At 39.8% G+C, this 21,398-nt stretch overlaps 1 protein-coding gene across 1 annotated transcript in view; it reads right to left on the bottom strand.

Annotated features, from left to right (window-relative positions):
- grm2a (glutamate receptor, metabotropic 2a) overlaps positions 1-21,398 on the bottom strand; it is a 56,996-nt gene that overhangs the window by 24,533 nt on the left and 11,065 nt on the right. Inside the window, exon 2 of the mRNA XM_066664135.1 lies at positions 15,282-15,997. Within this exon, the coding sequence (XP_066520232.1) occupies positions 15,282-15,794 (513 nt within the window). The 5' untranslated portion in view covers positions 15,795-15,997. The remainder of the gene's footprint in view (positions 1-15,281; positions 15,998-21,398) is intronic.

The raw sequence follows: 21,398 nt of genomic DNA, 5'->3' as shown, positions 1-21,398 counted from the left end.
ACAGTGGAACACTGTCAACTCAACACACTGCAACAAACCACCACCATCACACTGACACTTCTCTCTCACACACACACACACACACACACACAAACAGACAGAGAGAAATTGATTTGAGAGATTGTGTGTACCGATAGACAACTTGCTTTTATCCTTTTAAAGAAATCTTCAGGGTTTTTCTCCAAACCCCCAAAGTTCAGTCTTAGAAGTTGGTTGCGTTTTATGTTATGAGTAGTTTCTCTCAATCCAGCTAATCCAAACTGTTTGGGTGATGAAGTCTGCACTCTCAGGAAAACTGCCATTGTGTTGGTACCTTCTGCTGTCATTGGTGGTACCCTCAAAGGTGTAAATTCAGTAATTTTAGTCAGGGATCATAATTGTACCTTATTCTAGATTTTAAAACCTCCAGGACCTCTATTATGTTAATTTATTTTGCACAGTTCTCTAATGAAGATTACAAATATTAACCTCACTTTCTGGAGAAGAGAGTGCAATGTACTTTTAGGGAACACAACTGGACTTTTAATCCACTTTTGTACCTTTATAGGTACATTTAGAGATTGAACCTTCAGTGACAATAAAGTACCTGTAGATTTTTCTGAAAAGTGTAGGATCAAGGTGGTCTTTATTTTCTTTATACACTACAACTAAGTTTTTCTTTCTCTGTAATGTCTTCTTGAGTGCTCCATATCCTTTCAGACCCATAGCCAGGGAAAGAATGGACAAGAGTGGATTTATTCACTTGTAACAACAGTGGAGCTTAATTTTCACCGGTCTCTCAAACATGAAATATTGTTTATCTGATTTTGTGTGTTTATCTGACCAGGTTTAGGTGCTTTTGCATGGTTGTTTCTCTATTTCTTTAAAGTTTGTGTTTATTTATTTTTTCATTATACATTGTTCAGACAGTGCAGTAAAGGGAAATTGCAGTGCTGATAGATGTCTGTTGTTTAGATATTGGGAAAGATGTGTAATCTTCTGCTATCAGTTGAATGGCTTCAGACTCTAAATAAAATATGATTTCCATTTCCAAAGGACAATTACAAACAGTGTGAGAAGCATTTTCTTAGAGTGAAACTGGACACTCACAGCAAGAGAGGAAATCACAAAGAAGCAGAAGACCAGTGGGTGAAAGACTTTCAGACGATATCACTGTCCAAAGCAGCTCTGAAGACGTGAATGATTTCACAGATGATTCCTTTTCATTTGACTGAACAAATTCATCCATCCATTAATCAATCAATCATCATACGGTTCATTTTTTCACAAACACTACTCCTTCATCTCTCTTGCTTTTTCTACCACTCCCTCTTGATCCCATTTTTCTTTCTGTTATTCACTGTCATTCTTAGCCTGTTATTCCCCCCTTCTCGCTTTTCCTTTCCTTTCATTCCCTCTCTTCACTCTATCTCTCTCTCTCTCTCTCTCTCTCTCTCTCTCTCTCTCTCTGTGTGTGTACTGCTGTACTGCAGGCTAATTAAAACAGGATTCTGTCATAGCCTGGCTGGTGTTTTTTTACTCAATACGAGGTGGTGTTACAGTGCAATTCAATGGATCCATTTTAGCTGAATATAAATGCATTTCACCATTTCAACCCTCCATGGCTCTACACTGCAGCTGCGTGTTAAGAGTCGTGTCTGAACAGCAGGGAATTCACTGCACTGCTACACAGGGAAGACAGGCAGGAAAGACAGAAAAGGCTAATGGAAGAGTGAAGGTGAGGGCAGAGCGAGAAATGAGACTCTGGAAAAAGGAAAAAGAGAAAGTACAGACAGAAAAAGAGGCGACAGAATAAGGCGTGGGATAGCAACATCTGTAGGCACACTTGTATAAGTATTAACTCAGTAAATGTATCAGTATTCATCACAATTAGTAAAAAAAAAAATTAATGAGTACCTATTGTTTACAGACACATTCAACTGTGAACACACAGCTTATGTAATTTCCTCAGAAACACATGAAGCAAAATCACATGCTTTGGAACAACTGCATGAGCCTAACTAGGCGTGCACACAGAACGCAACAAAAGCGACACAGCGACCGGAAGTCATTAATTTTCAATGAGAGTCAGCGACACTGGACGACGGTAAGCAACGAAGTTCAGTTCCGCTCCAGGTTGTGCAAATAAGCAGTGACGCCCGGCGACGACTACCAATCAGAAACCACGTTCCATCAGAACCGCTCCAGACACTTTGATTCCCACTGAAGATTCATTCGGTTCTCAAAACGTTACTTACTGCATCCGGACTTGTTTAATGTTCAAGTATACAGTATGTTTTGTTGTTTAATACAACTGAAAGCGTTAATAATATTTGCTTTGAATGTTTAAGTAGAGTTATTTTTTGATAAATCACATTATGCCCAAATTACAGTTGACGTTAGTTGACGAGTAAAAAAAAAATTTTGTTATTGTTACATAAACAAAAGAGACCTAGCTATGGTTTGCAATTTTTTATTATAAAATTAGTTTCTGATAAAAGATAAAAAAATCTACTCAAAGTTGTGATCAATTTGTGAAAAAAAATCTACGGTCTTACACTGGTTGCTGTACTTGGGGGCCGCTCCCTGCTCGACACCTGCGGCACGGATGATACTGAGCGATTTTATTGCTTTTGGTGTGCACGCACAGTAAGGTGTATATTGCCTAACGCCATGTGTATATCCCACACCCCAACACTGGGCCGGGAAGCCCAGTACATTCTCTGCAGCTATAGAGCTCTAGCCAATTACCTTTGTGAAGAGTTGAAGTACTGTTTCTGATCCTGAACTAATCATGCAACATCAGAACCTGACCTGACTAATGCTCTCATGGCTGAGTGCCATCAGATCCTCACAGTAATGTTCCAGCATCTAGTAAAATGTCCTCCTAGAAGAGTAGAATCAGCGGAACAGGCTACTGATTAACAGAAGTGTTGGATGAGCAGGTGTCTGCAATCCTTTGGCCATGTGGTGAACTTGAAGGTACTTTAAGTTAATAGCTGTCTCATAGCATGAAGGCTCTACTGCTGAAGGCTCCATGGGGGATACTACAGGGAGAGAGAGAGAGAGAGAGAGAGAGAGAGAGAGAGAGAGAGAGAGAGAGAGAGAGAGAGAGAGAGAGAGAGAGAGGTGTAAAGAGAAAGGGAGGATAAGATGGAAAGAGCAAAAAGTGATAAAGAGAAAGAAAGAGATAAAGAATAAATAGAGAAAGAGTTGCGGGGGCAGCAGGCTCAGGGAGACTGTTCTGTGCTGCTGTGTGTCTTGGAGATGTCATGATTTTTTCAACATGAAAAGCCCATCTGCTTGTCCCTGTGGACCATCCCTGTCTTTCCCTGCTGTAGCAGCTCTCTAATCCCACTGCAGGACCAGACCAACACACACACACACACACACACACACACACACACTTACATGTACATACACACTTAAACATATGCACGCACACACACATATAAACCCATACAAAGAGGTATATAACTGAGAGATGAGTATGAAAATCTAGCTCATCTGGGTGATCTCAAAGCCAGAAAAACACAAATCACCACTAATTTTTTTACAACCTCAGACCCAAGGTACATTTGGCCATTGTGGAGAATAGGACAAGGTGGTCTTATCTGCACCATTTCCACTGACACTGTCATTGACCGAACACTAATCCAGTCACTGGACTGCAAAAAATGACCCTGTACACAATTAACCCAATAAAAAGTCCCAGTACACTCCTGTTTCCCACAGAATCCTTCAGCAGATGGAGCTTTAAAGGAGCGTTCCTACCTAAAACTAGTGTGTAATTAGTCGTTTGTGGTGTTATATAATAATAATCGGTAGGGCAAGACATTCCTAGTGTCATTAATTTGACAGTGTCCACAATTATGTGTCTCATCCATCAGTGTTCTCATACTATTACTCCCAGCATGCATTATTTTGTCTCAGAAAAAAATTAAAATAATAAAAATAACATGCTGGGTTCTGTGTCTAAGTGCTGCCTAGGCATATAGATCCAGAGTTGATGAAGATGACAAACATGGCATGTACAGAAGCCATTGTGACACTGATGCTGATCCTATAGAAAAGCCTCCTTCAGAGCGATGAGCTTTGGGTCCTGTCAGAGAAGCAGGATTCAACACTTCAGGGTGTGAAGGGTTCGGTTGCCTGGCAACGGCGGTGGATGTGTTTGGCCAGGTGGAAATGTGACCTGTTTAGGCAGAAAAGAGTAGGAACACTCCAGCCCACCCTCCTTCGTTCTCTCCTTCCCTCTTTTTGTTATGAAACTTAATGTGTTCCTTTTATATTCATTATTAATGAATACAAAGTTAAAGGAGCTATAAGCCATTTTGCCAATTTTGCCACCAAAACAATGCAGACAGTATTTATTAAATATTGTGTATTACTTTTTATTTATTTTTTTCCCCTACAAACTCATCAGCTCACATATAGGTCCAGACTTTCCTAGGGCCCTAAGCAAATTTTGATAAGGGGCCCTCCTAACTGAACTAACATATATAAACCGTTGTAACATAATTAACTTTGTGATCAGCCCTTCAGCGTCCAAGTCAGCATTTGTCTGATTCTGTAACAGATGCAATCCTTAAGGTGGAATAGAAGAAAAAGAAGCAAGCTGTTTATACACCAGCTTGCAGTTTTGTGTCACCTTAAATTATGCAGTAGTTTTGTCCAGGCACCTGTAACGGCTTCACTGTTTAAGATGTAATTGAAAACATCAAATATGCCGGTGTTAGTGTGATTGTGTGAATATTGTGGCAGCGTTTAAGGTGGCACAGAAACTTCAAAGAACTCTACTGAGCACTTGGAAATAACCCCGTCATTTTTTAATGTGGAATGAAATAGTAAGCACATTTTAGACTGTACTGGTGTATTTGGGGAAGTTTAAACGAGTACTAGACAGTATTGCTATATGTTCACTTTTCACTTTCTTGTTTTATTTTGCGGGGCCCTACACAACGCAACAGCTCTGCATGTGAGACGATGAATCAGATTTCATTCTAGTTGTTGAAGGAGCCAGTTGATACTTGATTGAGCGGTTCCTCCTCATTGGGGCAGCCATGTCTGAAGTAGTTTTGGTACAGAATCTCTGATACATCAAGTGTAACAGCTGTGTCATTGCTTGAAAAAGACCTATTGAAGATAATGTCAGTTTGTGACTTTAAGTAGATATTGCCATTGCTATTCCTTCTATAGATGCTACTACTGGAGGCAAAACCTTAAACAAATTCACAGGTTTGACTTCATAACTCAGGAATTAATTAAAATACAGACATGAACCACATATCACCACAATCTGCAGGGTTTTGTTTATCCAACTACAAAAAGATCTGAATCTGAATCTGAATCTGAATAAGAATAAGATCTGAATAATCCAGCAAAGAAAACCTTTATTTAAATGTTTTAAGGTTTCTTAAAGCATTCTTTAAGAATTCTTAAGAAGTGGCTTAGTATCAACAACACTTATAAAAAGCAATCTATTAATATAATTTAACTAAATTGAACAGAATGCAAAAAAAAAAAAAAAAAAGAATTAATGACATTTATGACTATCAGAGTTCTCCAGAATATAAAAACAGGAAATGTGTCCAAAACGTCAAAAATATACCTAATAAGGAAACATCTGCAGAGAACTAAGGTACTTTAAGAGACATATTATGGACTCAGGGCTTTATGGTGCACACACATCTTGTATAATCTCTGTAGAAAACCATATGACATTAATATCACCATGGATACCTCCATGGATACAAGGGAACAGCCACATAAATCTAATGTCACCATGCCCAAAGCCTAGTGCCAGCCCGAGGTGTATGAAACCTCACTCTAAATAGATTGAATTTGCATAGTAGATTGAGTTGAAACAGACCTGAGGACAGTTGGAGTAGTTTATGTTGCCTTTTTTTCATGTGTTGCGGTGCTTTTTAGTAATAGTTTTGTTGACGGAAGTGTTATAATCAGTTTTTGAGAGTTACTGAGCAGTGAGCCAGGGTTTGCAGCTGCTAACTTTAGCCAGATTAGCTCACTTTTTTGTGTTAGACAATGATTTTGGTAATAAGTGCTTTTTGCTGGTTGCTAAGTGGATTAAATAACTTTGTGTTTGCGAAACCCAAGCTTTGTTGAGGACAGTGTTATAATCCGGTTTTGTGAGTTGGTAGCGCCTGCTTAAGGATTATCTTCATTTTTATCATTGGACATCAATTCTGGTAATAAGTGCTTTACTGTCAGTTGCTGTGTTTAAAATAAAGTTACACTTGTGGTAATAACATGATCCAGTGTGTATTATGAGCAATATATATTGGTTTTATCATGTAGTCACCATTATTTAGTTTCAATTACACACATTCCCCCAGTTCAAAATCAGCCAGAGAGCCATTTGCTGCTTTTGTAAACATCACTCTATGAGTGAGTAAGTAAAAGTGAGAGAGTGAGAGAGAGAGTTGTGTGGTTGCCTGGGAGAGCGAGACAGGGAGAGTGTGTGCAAGTCGTGTTTAAATGAGCGAGGCAGAGCTAGATGTGTGTGAGACCTGATTTTACAGCAGTACTGTAAACATACACTCACAGCAGGTAGAGGAATTCTTACATTGTATTCTTTTAAATACATAATTCAAGCAGAGCAACAGCTCATTTAAGCTGTTGGCATAAATAACGTTCATCCTACTATCATCAGGACGTTTACAGTGTGCTCTAATGTGGGAAAAGTGAGAAACAGACAATAATGAATAAACAGTAACGAGTGGAAAAGAATACATTTTCATACTTGAACACTTTGCCAATAACAACAGCAGGAAAATGAAACGATGACATGCAAAATCCTCAGAAATACTTATATGTGAGCTGATAATATTCCAAGTTATAAAATGCATTGTTTTATGTGTATACTTTGCTGTTGAAACAACCTCTAAACCTCTTGTAAAATTTAGACTAGATATTGTAATGCATCTGTGAAGATTTGATACCACTCTGCGACAAGAACCTATGGCAATTTTCCACTGCATGGTATATACACACTAATTGACCTGACTCTACTCTGCTTTTATGTTTTTCCATTAGGCAAATTTGAGACCTGGTATCTGGAACTGGGTATTTTTTAACTACTTGTGTAAACCTTCCAGAGCACTGACTGACCAGAGAGAATCTAGGCATTTGTACATTTTCCATGGTACAGTAGCAATCACATTTGTTTTTATCCAACTGACAATGACAGCTTGTAAAATTACACTGGGTTCTTTGAAGAGGTACAAACTTTCCTTGGATTTGTGGCAAATGAAAGGATTACAGAGTTGGATGGTGCAACAATGAATGAAATGATGAGCTACCTGTGTTTAATGTTATCACCACTGTTGTTGTGGTTTCAAAAGCCTACTGCTCCTATTCATTACAGTGTTTTGCAACATCACCAGCTACATTTCAGGGGGAGTTGTGGTAGTGAAAAAACAAGCAGTTACCAGGTAGCTACCACAAAGTGAGTACAGTCAAGTAGTGTAGGTACCATGCGGTGGAAAATTGCCATTAATAGGGTCAGGTACTGGTGTTGGATGATTAATTCTGAATTATATATCAACTCCAAACCATCTCTACTTTATTCAATGATGCTTAGTCACTGCGGAGAACACAGTTCCAGTTTTCCATGTTGGTTGGTTTCATACCTCAAAGGACAAAACTTAGCATTTGGCACCCTGACCTTAGATGAGTGACTTTCCACAGCATGCAATTCCTTCAAACTGTGCATGCACAGCAGAACACATATCCACATTTATCCTGATTTAGCTGAGTGAATAATTATAAGGGGTGTCTGCAAATGTTTGGATTTATGGTTTATCACGCTTTAGCCATAAAAAAATCAAATTTCATCCCTCCTTGCTCTAGCAGACAGAAATTTGTTTACTTGGTGAATTACTTCTGAATTCTGAAGTAGACTTGCTAGAAGTTCATCTTTGCAATTTGCTTAATGTCCTTGATCTTTACGGATCACAGCCACAGATGGTGAGGTATTTTGCTAATGGCTTATTGCAGATGCACAAGGCATGGGATGCACATTTCTGGAATGACCTTTAGATGAGCAACACAAAGTAATGTGTTACTACCTAACACTCGCTCTGTTGTCAGTTCTGTGAAGCTGTAAGCTTCTTAGTGTTGGTCTGAACAGAATGGCAGCATCAACAGAGCTAAGGCCTTTGTTGAGGGGAAGAAGATGGAGCCTCTGTCTGGATGTGTGACAGATCCCCAGCACCCCTGCAGATGGGACCGACAGAACGGAGTCTTTGCTAACGTCATGGACCCTGCCCACACACACACACATACTAATAAACACACAGCACAACATCATCCTCCCTTGCCTGTCTGGCTCCATCTCCAGCTAGAACACACGGCCAACAACAGCAGACTCACTGCTCATGTCTAGCCAATAACAGACTTGTCTGGGTATCGTCCAGTCACTATGGCAATAAAGGCCTATTCTAAGGCCAAGGATGATAATTCTCCTCACCCGCAGACAGACACGACCTCCTGATGTTTTCTCTCAGAAGGAGAGCAGACACAATAACCTTTACACACTCCTGAACGCCACTGATTAAATAGTGTGGACGGAATGCTCAGACACATGTTAACACTAGCCTAGCAGTCAGTGGAGTGTGTGACAAAGCCAACATATACCATTTAGAATTCTGTATGAATATGCAATTAAATACCAAACCTTACCATACCCACAACTATAAACCCAACACAACCCAGCTTTGCTGTGATCTGCTTTGTTAGTGTCTGAATTGCGACGTTCACGATTGTAATAAAAAACACTTTTTATAAAATTCAGAATATGTTTCCTCACTATTTGCTACCTCTCCAGTCTGTGTGTGCGCTGGAAACTGGTCTATTGTGTTTACAAATCCCAGCGTCTGTAAATGAGTGAAAAAACAAATGGTCTCAGTCCGGTATGCTAGGCTTTTTCTCTCACACTCTGCTCATGGCAGAATCAATCAATCAATCAAAATATATTTATATAAAAGCATCTTTACATAATTAGTAACAGAACAGATTATTTTAATCAAAGCCCAATGTGAGCAAGCTGAAGGCAACAGTGGCAAGGAAAAACTCCCTTGAGGCTGGAGGAAGAAACCTTGGGAGGAACCACGACTCACAAAGGGGATCCATCCTCCTCTGATCAAACTACTGATAGAAATGTACTGTATCACCAGTTAAGTCTGTCATATTGCTACACTGTAATAATAATAATAATAATAACAGTGAGAGTGGCATTAGTCTGGGGCAACAATAATAGTGCTGGGAGCATCAGTCAGAGTGTTGCTAATCTGAGTCCATTTCTACTTCAGTGTAATATATGATGGTGGGTAATGGTGAGTGGTCCGAGGCTGGCAGCAGTAGATGGTGAGCAGCTGGTCTGGTGTGGACTGCAAGGGAACCCAGCAGGCAATGGGCCACCATTTTCTCAGAAAACAATAAAGAAATGGAGTTAGTTTGGTTGAGTGCAGTAGAAAAGCGTATGTGAATATTTTCATTAGTGTAGTGACTCCAGCAGACCTGACTGTAACAGACTGACTGGAAAGAGGGAAACCAGAAGGAACACAGACATTAGAACATACTCAGACAACGACATCCATCTGCTCCACCATCCTCAAACCAGAGAGATTGTGAGCACAGCATCGCAGAGCACAGTATGCGAGTTTACCATAATTCCCCATTTCCATGAGTTCCTGAATCAACAACCTTAAACTAGAAGAAGAGGTTACTTGCCAAAAGCTAAATTGACCAAGTGGGTTTTGAGCCTAGCCTTAAAAATAGTGACTGTGTCTGTGTCCTGGACACTAGCTAGAAGATTGTTCCAGAGCTCCGGGGCTTTGTAGGAGAAAGCTTTTCCCCCAGCTGATGTCTTATGAATTCTGGGAACTAGTAAGAGGCTAGTGCCCTGAGATCTGAGTAATTTTGGCAGTTCATAGTGCGTGATAAGGTCTCACAGGTATTCAGGGGCAAGATCATGTAGGGCTTTAAATGTTAGAAGCAACGGAAGTATTATTAGACAGCTGAGAGGACCAAATGCCAAAAGTGCTACAAAACTATACACCCTGAGTTACAAATGATGTTCTGTGGTAATTCAAAGAGTGAATAAAACTTACAGACAAATTAAACTTAATACACATAAAAACAAGTTTTTTCCCTTCAAACACACCGTTCCACTTTAAAAGACGCTTAGCTTCTGAATGTAAAAGACCAGAGAACTGCGTTTATTCACGATCACAGACATTCCTTTTAAAGGAAAATAATACTCAACTGGAGTGTCATTCAGCCATCGCTTCTTTTAGAAATTTAACATGAACTTACCCTTTCTAAAAATGTCAGAGACAATATCTCATTTCATCTCAGCTCATCTTAACTCATCTCAGGAACAATGTCTCATTCCTTCTGCTGACAGGGTCTTAAATGAGTAACAGGTTGAAGTATTTTAGCAGATAATTAATACACACACAACATGTTGTTAACTAGAATCAATGCTAATGATATACAGACTTGAATTTCCAGTTTAATTCCTGCAATTCCTTGTGACCTGTGGAATGTTGCAGATATTAAACAGAGTTGAATATGTTCAGATAGCAATCTTGAGTGGACACTGCATGACTGAAAACGATACTTCAAGCATGAGCTGTTAAATGGATTCACATGTAGTAATATTTGTATTCTAAAGTATTCTAATAATACAGTATAGCAATTTGAGTATGACTTTATATAAAATATAGGAATGGAGGACAGGGCCAGGTAAATGCTGTTATATAAGTGCTGTATGATGTTACTGTTTCAAGTTATTAACCTAAAACCAGCAGATGTTGCTGGACGTGTATTTCACACACACACATGTAATATTAATATATGTAATATTAGTGGGACACAAAGTGCACCCAATCATAGCTCCAAACCCTTTCATACTGCACCCTCTGCTGTGTACCCATGCTTTTTTTAATCTGATGTAACAACCAGGTCATAACGTTTCCACTGTGACAACATCCCTGACTCATCTGGACTTTTAAACCCCTTCAGCAAGCTTTTTTTTTTTTTTTTTTTCTCTGTGGTGAACACTTAGTAAGACTGGTTATATTAAATACACATGAGGCTAGGCTAGAATGGGTGAGTGCATGACAATCACAAAGGCATATTCCTTCAAATAAAAACACAATCATGCATTTCAAAACAGACTCTAGCTTATAGTTTGAGCCTGATGTGCGCCTTGATATTTTGCTAACCTCAGAAAGGCTACTGTAGCAGATGGGGACTGCAAAGATTTTCATTTACTAACAGTTAATAATCTCATGATCATACTGGGTGGATTTTACTCTTAGATAGTAATTTGCACTAGATGTTGGAACATTTCTCTGGGAAGTTGATGGCTGTCAGCCATTGGAGGAGTCAGGTAACTGATGTTGGGTGTTCAGTGCTTGATCACAAACTACTCTCCAAGTCAACCATGACTAAAAGAACCCAGTCCCACTCCTCCACAGCCAAGTTCTGGGGGCTTTTTAACTCTTTAGCCACTGCTCAGGTGCAGCAGGTCTAGAGCATCTCAATTCTATTTATGCTGTGTAACTGTGTCCACAACCTTCAAGTTGCTGAACACACTATGTATAAGAACTGTGTTTGGACATTTAATTGAAAGCAGAGAAATGTATGAGTGAATATTTCATGAGTTTAATAAGAAAAAATCTCAGCAAACACTTGTACGCTTTTTTTTAAACGACTCCCATTCAGTGCTTGGGGTAGAGCACATCTCAGAATTCTCTAATGAAACTACAGTAGAAGAAGCCTGTGACTTTATCAGAAAATGTCAGTGTAAGACACATTGCAGATTGTACATCATCTGTGGCCAGCCTTGATGAAATGTCAGCCAGACTTCAGAGAAAACAGCTTGGGAGAAAAGGTCTTAAACTATCTTTTAGCCAAGGCCAGGCACTTTTTTATGAGACAGGCTCAAGACCATCTTTAACCCGAAATTACAACTCATTCATCACCATCCACCCCCCCACCACCATGAGTGTTAAGCTTTATTTTTGTGCTGATTGTGCTTTCTAAATCACCCCCCCCCCCCCATCCATAAATAGAGTAATAAAACAGTGAGGAAATGTGGGAACCCTGCAGCTAGAAACCTCAGTAAAGTCAGCTCTTTGCAGCCAAGAACATCTCAGTGAATTCTCACCTTTACAAGAAATGCTGAAGCTTGTGTGTGAGTGTGTGGGTGTGTGTTAGGTTTGGGGAGACAACAGATTAAAGAGCATGATGTCACTGCCCTAATGATAGATATTGCCATAGTAACAGGGAATCCCCTGTGATGTAAGATGTGCTTTTATAGTGGGCTTTAGAGAGCTTCAGCATCTCACAAAGTTTCAACCAACAGGTGAACAGCAAGGACAGAGAGAGAGAGAGAGAGAGAGAGAGAGAGAGAGAGAGAGAGAGAGAGAGAGAGAGAGAGAGACCTTCAGTAAGAGTGATAGAATTGACAGAACAGATACTGAATAAATGAATGAGACAAAGGAGAAGAATAGTTCATAGTTCATAGTAAACAGTTAGGACTCTAGACCTGAGTATAATCATTAAATGGTTTTTCACTTTCTCTCTCTCTCTCTCTCTCTCTCTCTCTCTCTCTCTCTCTCTCTCTCTCTCTCTGCATTATTAATGCACCCCTGCATCGGTTTTCAGGCTCTGCAATAATTACGTTCCTAAAGCCCAGAGAAAGATGGCATGGATCTCTCAGTGTAAACACACACAACAACACACACACACACACTGCCCCACTGTCTGACCGAAGCTTGTACAACACTTATTGGCATTTTTACTGGATCAGTAGGGCTGCACTTAAACTGCAGAACCTCAGTGAAACATAGCGATGTCAGGCAGTTAACTAACCATACAGCATCTATAATCACCTTCTTATCAGTCCTGCAGATTTCAGAGCAATGGTTCTCAATTTGGATCAGCATAACTGATAGGAAGATTGTATTCAAATTGTGTGTACATTTATGTTTAAATCTATTATCTTGTATTGTCATGTCTCTTATCAACAGCATGTTACAATATGCTAGCCATAGAAGCCAAAGGAAAAAGAAAATTTTGGTTGGGGTAGCATTGAAAGTAACACCACTGCCCTCCACACAGCAGATTGGGGTTCAGTTACCCACTCGGGCTGGAAAGCCACACTACAGGAGTGTAAAAAAAAAAAAAGGAGTACATTTGGAACCATATTTTTGCCCTTTTTATGCAATATTTTATGCGGAATATAACATCTCTATATATCTCGATTGTTAGTGATAGTCAGCTCTTCAAACACACACATTGTATCAATGGGAAAATTTGGATTTCCTTTGGAGGCTAGTATAAATGCTAAAATCTTTATCAGTTGCTCCCTTACTAGCTTGTTCATGGGGATATCTGTTTGCTAAGACACAGTTGGACGATTAGTGTCCTCTATGCCCTGTCAACTCTGGATTCACAGGTCTCAGAGGAGGCATGTTCTGCCTTTCACTCTTTTAGCTTGTCAGCGTGGTGTAATGCAGGACACCTAGTTAGTGGGTCAAACTAGCATTTACTTTAAATGAGTAAAAGTAAGTTAAATAAATAGATAATGTGTCATTTGCCAGCATTGTGGCACCACAGGTATGTTCCTGGTATGTTCCTGAACCACTGTGACCCTGAACAAGATGAATGGATGAATGAATGAATGAATAAATGAATGTCATCTCATTAGCTGAAGGTGTTTTTCACAAAAACATAACTTTCACATATCTACACATTCACTCTGGTCGTCCCTGACCACTTAATTGAGCTTTTGAAGAGCTTTTTTTTTTTTTTACAGTAGTTAAAACATTTCCATGAATTGTATGTTGTAAAGCCCCCTCCAGGGTGTATTCCTGCCTTGCGCCCAATGATTCCAGGTAGGCTCTGGACCCACCGCGACCCTGAACTGGATAAGCAGTTACAGATAATGAATGAATGAATGTTTTAAAATAAGCATTTAAGGGCCTTTATTTTTAAGAGTATAGATTGCTGTATTTAAAAAGTATTAATTATAGACATTGTGGACAACTTATGAGTTCAGCCATTTTTAATTATGTAAACAACAGACTGTGTTGATGATTGAAGAGAAAGTAATGAAGTGCAAATGAGTGAAGAAAGATATACTTGCGGTATTTTGTGAAAAAGTGAGCTTTCAGGGCAGTCACTCTCTCTCTCTCTCTCTCTCTCTCTCTCTCTCTTTTCACTGATAGAGCAAAGCTGGGAGTAATCAAGCTGTCACCATTTATCCTATCATTCCTCCTTAAAGCTAACATCTGCAGCACGTCTGCTCCTGACAGGCCTCCAGCAGCTCCAGTTGTCAGAGGCTCACCAAATGGCTGCCAATAAATTGGATGGTATGAGCATATGGAGAAAAGGTACCCAACGCTGAATATATTGTGCTCACATCATTGCAGTCTCTGAGACCAAGATAGTGAAAGCCAATAATATCAGCCTTTATTATACAATTTGATAGTGTTTTTTGATCATGGAAGACTTATTGTATTGTTGTTTAAAGGCTTATATTATGGCATCTGAAGGAGGCCCTCCAGGTGCAGCTATTCTCCACTGGGGCTTTATGTGCTTATAAACATCTCTAACTAGCGAGATCGTCACATCTCACTTTCAAAGAAAACAGTTTTTTTTTAGAAAAAAAAAATCAAGTAATTTTCCCCTTACACTTTAAAAGGAATGCATTTTTAAGCAAGCCATTTGTTGTGCGAAGTTCCTTAGTTTTGCAATGGAATTTTGAGGCTAGTGTAGCTAATGAGTTATGGAATATTCACCTACTCACCTATGTATGTTTTTGACTCTGTGACCCCTGGAGCAAACCCAAACCGACACAGGGAAAACACAACAAGCTCCTCACAGACAGTAATCCGGGGTGGAGTTCAAACCCACAACCCCAGGGCCCTGGAGCTACCTGTGACATCAACGCTACCTGTTGTGCCATATTTCCACCCTTCATCCATATGTCAATGGGCATAATCCAAACTGTATGGTTACATCAGCACACAGCTAAAAACAGTGCTAGCATCCTGAATACTACGGTACTAGTTGATTACACTGTTCCCCAATATACCAATCAGCATAATGCAAGCAGCATGGCTATCTGCATTCTCTACGGAGATCATGTTTCTGCACATTTTATTACACTAATTAAAATTGGCTTAAAATGCTGTATATCAGTTCTGTATCTATCATCCTTGGGATGAACACTACTGAAACACATTGGAAATGAGAAACTGTACCTGTATGGATACATCACTGTAGGATCCCCCTATGACGCCAGAGATTGCGAGAGGCACATCATCATGGATGGCGTAGGATCCATCGGGGCAGGTGTACTCACTGTCATCCACCTTGGTCAGCGAGGCTCGGACGAACTCCAACGACTGCTCAAGGGCATAGGTATCCTTGGAGCATGTGTCCAGGATGTGGGCCCCTAGTGTCACCCCTGGCAAGATCCGATCATCCTTATTGATCTCGTCTAGAGCCAGAAGCATAGCCTCCAGCCTCTGGATACCTCTCTGGGCATTGATTCGTCCACAGTCTTCCATCCCCTCACCCTTTTGGTGGACAGGGAACAGGCCACCGATCACCAGGTCGCCCTCGATGGTGATCTCCTTCTTGGAGGTGTCGGTGTTGTAGCCGGGGATAGCCAGAGCCCGGAGGCTTCCGGTCAGCAGCAACAGCAGCAGGACGAGAAGATGAAGAGGCCAGGAGAGTCCGCGACCCTGTTGCCGCGGCGACCTCCCAACCATGGTGTCCACAGAAGAGGGCAGGACTATCTCTCTCTCTCTCTCTCTCTCTCTCTCTCTCTCTCTCTCTCTCCTTTCTGGAAGGGAACGACTCCTGGAGCCACGTGTGGGCAGTTGGCAGGGACGCTGGGTTTGTGGTCAAGCAAAGGCCAGGCCCAGCATCTTTAGCTTCAGCTTGTCCTGTGTTCTTTTGCCCAGATCAAAGCCTGCGAATCAAAAACACACACTGAGAGACTCAGGGGCCACCGCTGTAGAAACACAAAAGAATCTTTGTTTTAACAGTTTGTTTTTTGAGGACACTGGGCAATCTGGGACATAATGCCTGAGCCACACTGCAATGTAGAGGACTGTGTTCTACTGTCATTATTTGTGCATTGTTTTATATAAAGGAAAGGAACAAAACTGAAGTTTGATATGAGGAGATTTAAAAGCAGAGTATGTGATTTGTCTAATCTTACAAACCGTTTTTGTTATCTTTCTTGTAATACTTTTATATTCTGACAAATGAATAAAAAGATTCCTTTTCTATATGGGCCACAAGACTGTAAAAACCCTGTCTGATCTGTGTAAACAGACCGAATGAAATGATTGGATGACTTACCTGCCTGTCTACCTGCCTATTACCAAAACTGGTGCATGTGCTGAGAGTCTTCACTCATGCAAACATAGTCAAATACACACACACTGCTGAAAGCTGGAACAGTGGCAGAGAAATGTACAAACACTTGCACTGCTAAACAAATAAAGAAAAGAAAGATGGCTGTAGAAATGTCTTCCAGCTAAAAAGAGGCTGGATAAATCGGTGTAGCTTTCCCATTGTGAGGGAACTAAATGATACATAAAGACCTGGAAAGTGATGCAAATGTTGCTGTTTTGCTACGAGAGTAGTTATCTGATTTCTTTGTGTGGGGGAGATCTGCTATTTTCTTTAATTATGCAGCGTTAAGCATTTTTGCTTGGATTTTTTTATAAACTAGCATACACTCACTGGTTTCTACAAAATCACCTTCTCCAGCTTCAAACTGAACTGATGAAACACATGTCAGATCAGTTCAGTTCATGATTCACAAATGCTCAATGCAATATGTGTGCAATCTGGCTCAATAATTTCAAGTGCTTTTTTAGGTTAAAAACACAGCAATAGAATACACAGAGATGAGACATACATGTCAAGACCAAATGTAAGCGTACGCTGTACCAATTGCATATTAGTTTGAGCTTCATTTCACAGTACAGTCACATGAACGAATGAGAGAAAAAAGTGCGGAAACTAACATATGGAAAAAAAAAAAGATTTTTTTTAATAACCTGTATCCTCACTACACACAAATAGACACAGAGATATACAGGTAGCTAATAAACAAATAGACAGATAGATCTAGATGTCGTGATTAATGTGGTTACATGTTGTGGGTAATTCAGCTACTGCTCAGTACTGAAAGGCTGATGGGAACAGTGATGCAGGTCCCCACGGCTCCTCGCTCCCCTGGGCTCCCCGCCAGTTCATCAGGGGTTTTGTTCAAGTCTGTGTGTCTATGTGTGTGGTTGTGTTTGCGTGTGTGTCTGGCTCAGTGCCCCAGGGACAGTGTGACTATTGTAGTGTAAAGCTTCCTCGGTTCAGCCTCAACTCATGTAGTCTCATCAGCCAGTAGTTCTCAAACCAACAGCTGCTGCACAGACAAACATAGCAAAACACACACACACACACACACACACACACACACACACACACACACACACACACAAAGACTTACAAATAGGATAAAAACAAGCAATTAAGAACAAGCACAAGTCGTTAATTATTATAATTATTTTAAATTACATTTAAAATAATAAAAAGAAAGCAATAGAAAATGAATCCTGATTCCCTCCTGTAAGTTTCTTACCACATACTGCCAAGATTCTCTTACTCTCCCCTCACCACACACACACACACATACACACACTAGGTACACTCCCACCCCTAACACAGGAAATACACACTAATATCACACCTTGGGCGAGGTGCTGAATGTAGCCTAAAGGTGTAGTCAGTGATGTAATTACACAGAGTAAACTCATATCCACCTGATGGTTCCTGTGTCCAACTGAGTGTAATGCATTTATTCCCTTATGTACTGTGAGATAATATTCCATTATTCTCTTCAAACCCCTTACATGTAATATGATTGTGAAAGGAGAACAAGAGTACAGTGTTTTTTATCTACAGTGACATAAATGATCACGTCATGTTCACATCTCCTATTGAACATTTTAGCTGATGTGAAATTATATGAAAGAAATATGAACAACAATGTAATAAGTGTGTGTGTGTGTGTGTGTTTATGCAGATGCCATGGAGATCACTTCACTGTAAATACTTGGTTCACAGAAGCATTTTCAAGAATCATTTTAGAGAAGATACAGAGACCACTGCTGTGGGGATTGTATTTCCTATTAAATGATACTTGGCCCTGGGTATGGTGAACTTGTACAGTGAGTGGTGAATTTGTAGACTCATGTACAACTGCTCCATATCATCCTACTTATCATAGCACTACTTTTATATGTGAATTATACCAGCTAACCACTGCAAATGTTTTAAATATACATAGTATTGTGTGGTAAAGTATTTAAGATGGATATGATACCTATGGGGTTCCCTGGGACATGCCTTGGTCAAAAGACCACAAGAATCAAATAACACAACGGCCCTGTTCAGGCGACTGGTTTCACCACCTGTTTCTTATATGAGATATAAGAAGCTTAATTCAGTGCAAGATCCCAGGAGGTAGAAGCGAGGAGCAAAAGCTCTGATTTTTTAGTAATTTTAGCTTGGTTATCTTTTTTCTCTGTTCTCAGTTTCACTGTATTTAATCAATAGTCTAACTCTAAGGTGTCTACGCTCTGCGTAAAATGCAACACTAAATTATAAAAACTTAGAAAGCCCACAAAAAAACTGACAGGAATTTTGGTTTCACAGTTTGTAAGGGGTTGGTAAGAACTCCAGATCCACAAATGAATGTGCTAATGCACTGAAAAAGTGGTATTTTCATAATATGTTCCCTTTGAGAAGAATACAAATCTTCCTGGAGCCGTCCAGAGTTGTGGATGAAAGCTCTGTGTGAACTTTAACTGTCAGTGAAACAGTATGAATGAGCCACTTTGAAGTGAGTAACTACTTGATGTTTTTTTTTTTTTTGGAATTATTTTGGGGCTTTTCTCTGTGCAGCAGAGGACACTATCTTTGCTGTCAAAGAGAAGCTTCCACTAAGGTTTTGTAAATTATTACTAAAGTATAGTTCCGCACAGAATTGCCCAAATCTTAATCTAGAGGAAGAAACTTTAATGACATATAATCTTTTCATCACATCTCCAGGATTATTGCCTTATTCCAGAGTGCAATAACAGAGTATGGAAGAAAGGCAGGGATATTAGAATCTGTAGAGCTCTGACATTTAATCTTATATTCGTGCTCCATGCCAGGATCTACACCTGAAGACCTGCAGCTACAGCCACCTCACCACTGGGTCTCTATGGAGTCCAACAATGGTGCTCATTATTTAAACTACAAAAGGCACTGTTTAAAAAGTTTTGGAAGGGAAAAACAGTACTAAATATACTGTCACTGTTCAAGGAAAAACATTTTCATTTGAACACTGCCGTTGTCCTTACTTTGGAATATATGAAATTTATTTATTTATTTATATTTACATTGACTCCAATTGAAAGTTAAGAAGGTCTTTGCTTCTCCTGTAAGGTACAATAACAATAAAATTCATTCATATTCACATTCATTCATTGTAACTGCTGTAGTAATAAAATTCAAATTAATCAGTACAAACAATACAAAATTAGCATCCTGAGCATTCATTTTTGTCTGATTCTGATTATATTTACAAGTCAGTTCAATGATGTATAAGTGGACTGTTGAGTATATTTCAATAATTTTAGGTTAGTGCCATTAAACCCTGCATTACATTGATTAGCAAACTTGTAATATCACCTTCATAGGTGTAATTTACACTGGGGATGCTGGGGACATGTTTAACCATGTTCTGAATTGACTAACTTAGACCCCACCACTTTTTGAAAGCACACTCTGAAAATATTTACAGTACTGTGCCAAAGTAATATCACGTAAGATTATAACAATTATCTTCTGGATAGCACAGTGGCACAGCGGGTAGTGTCACAGTGACACAGCCTCAGGGACCTAAAGGATGTGGGTTCAAGTCCCGCTCCGGGTGACACTTCGAGTTTGGTGTGTTCTCCCCGTGTCCATGTGGGTTTCCTCGCACAGTCCAAAAACACATGTCGGTAGGTGGATTGGCAACTCAAGCGTGTTCATAAGTGTGAGTGAATGTATGATTTTGTATCGCCCTGCGAAGGACTGTATTCAAGCTTGTGGGTGTAAATAAATGATCAGATTATCTGTTAGCTAGCTATGATACCTGCTATCTAAACTGCATGCTGCACAACAATATATTTTGGCTCTTTGGTTTAAACACCAGATTACAGGTTTTCAGTGAGTTTATTTAAAATCCTTTCAAACCTGATGCTGATGTGAACCAGAAGAAAACAGCATATAAGCAATTTCTTCATTTACCACATTAATGTCAGTGTTCCTGATCAAATGAGTTTGTTTAAACAGCTGCTAAAAAGGATTACCTTCATTGCATTTACACTTTCACACAGTCTCAGACATCAGTTTTCTTCCGGGTCCGGCCTTTCAAGGCTAGAAGATTACACCTTGGACACTTATTTTCTGCAAATATCCACAAGACAACCACAGGCAATCACCAGTCAGCTTCAGTCAATGTCCTGCTAAGCTTATTCATTGGATTTCTTCACTGTCGATGTGCTGATGGTCCTGCTTGTTGACCACTGGGATGTTAGAGCACAGGGAACATCAATGGCATTGACAAAAGTACACAGCAGAGGCTGGTGGTAAAAACTGAAGGAAACGAGAGAGACACGAGACTCTACATGGAACTCGATTTTCCAAACTCTTACTAACACTCTCTGTTCCCATGTGTTGCACACAGATAGGACCGATGTTTGCTCAGCAGGAGTTTTGTGCGGTGTAACTGACCCTGACACTACAAACACAAAGCGTTCAGGAGTCTAAATGCACTAATGTCCCAGCATGCCTTCAGAAAAGAGGAACTGTACAAATGTCCATGAAGCCTACAGTGAACAATTGGAAGTGTTCAGAAACACAGGGTGAAAATTCCATAGGAACCATTTATATTGCAGGTGCAGGGTTAACGATGTATAAACCCATTGTATAAACCCTTACAAAATAAAGGTTCCATTCATTTTTGATTCTTTAATAATTCACTTTAGTAAATGAGGTGCATGAGTGTAAAGGCTTCCCAAGTTATTCAAACATCACCCCCCTCCCCAGCCATGTGTATGTCCCAGCTAAAACAAGCCTGCTGATATGCAAACTAGCACAGCATGCATTTGGATTTTTTATTTGTTTTAGTGTGTATTAATAACTGACTTTTTTTTAATTATTAAAATCAGCCTATGAAAATAATTATTTTCTGCCCATATGAACAGAACACATCCTCCTGCTCAGGGGGGCTTTTTCTCCTTATAGGTCTCCATAAGACCATAGAC

Source organism: Hoplias malabaricus, chromosome 3 (assembly GCF_029633855.1).
Source record: "Hoplias malabaricus isolate fHopMal1 chromosome 3, fHopMal1.hap1, whole genome shotgun sequence".
In the NCBI taxonomy this organism is placed as follows: Eukaryota; Metazoa; Chordata; class Actinopteri; order Characiformes; family Erythrinidae; genus Hoplias; species Hoplias malabaricus.
This window is presented reverse-complemented; position numbering and strand designations above follow the sequence as displayed.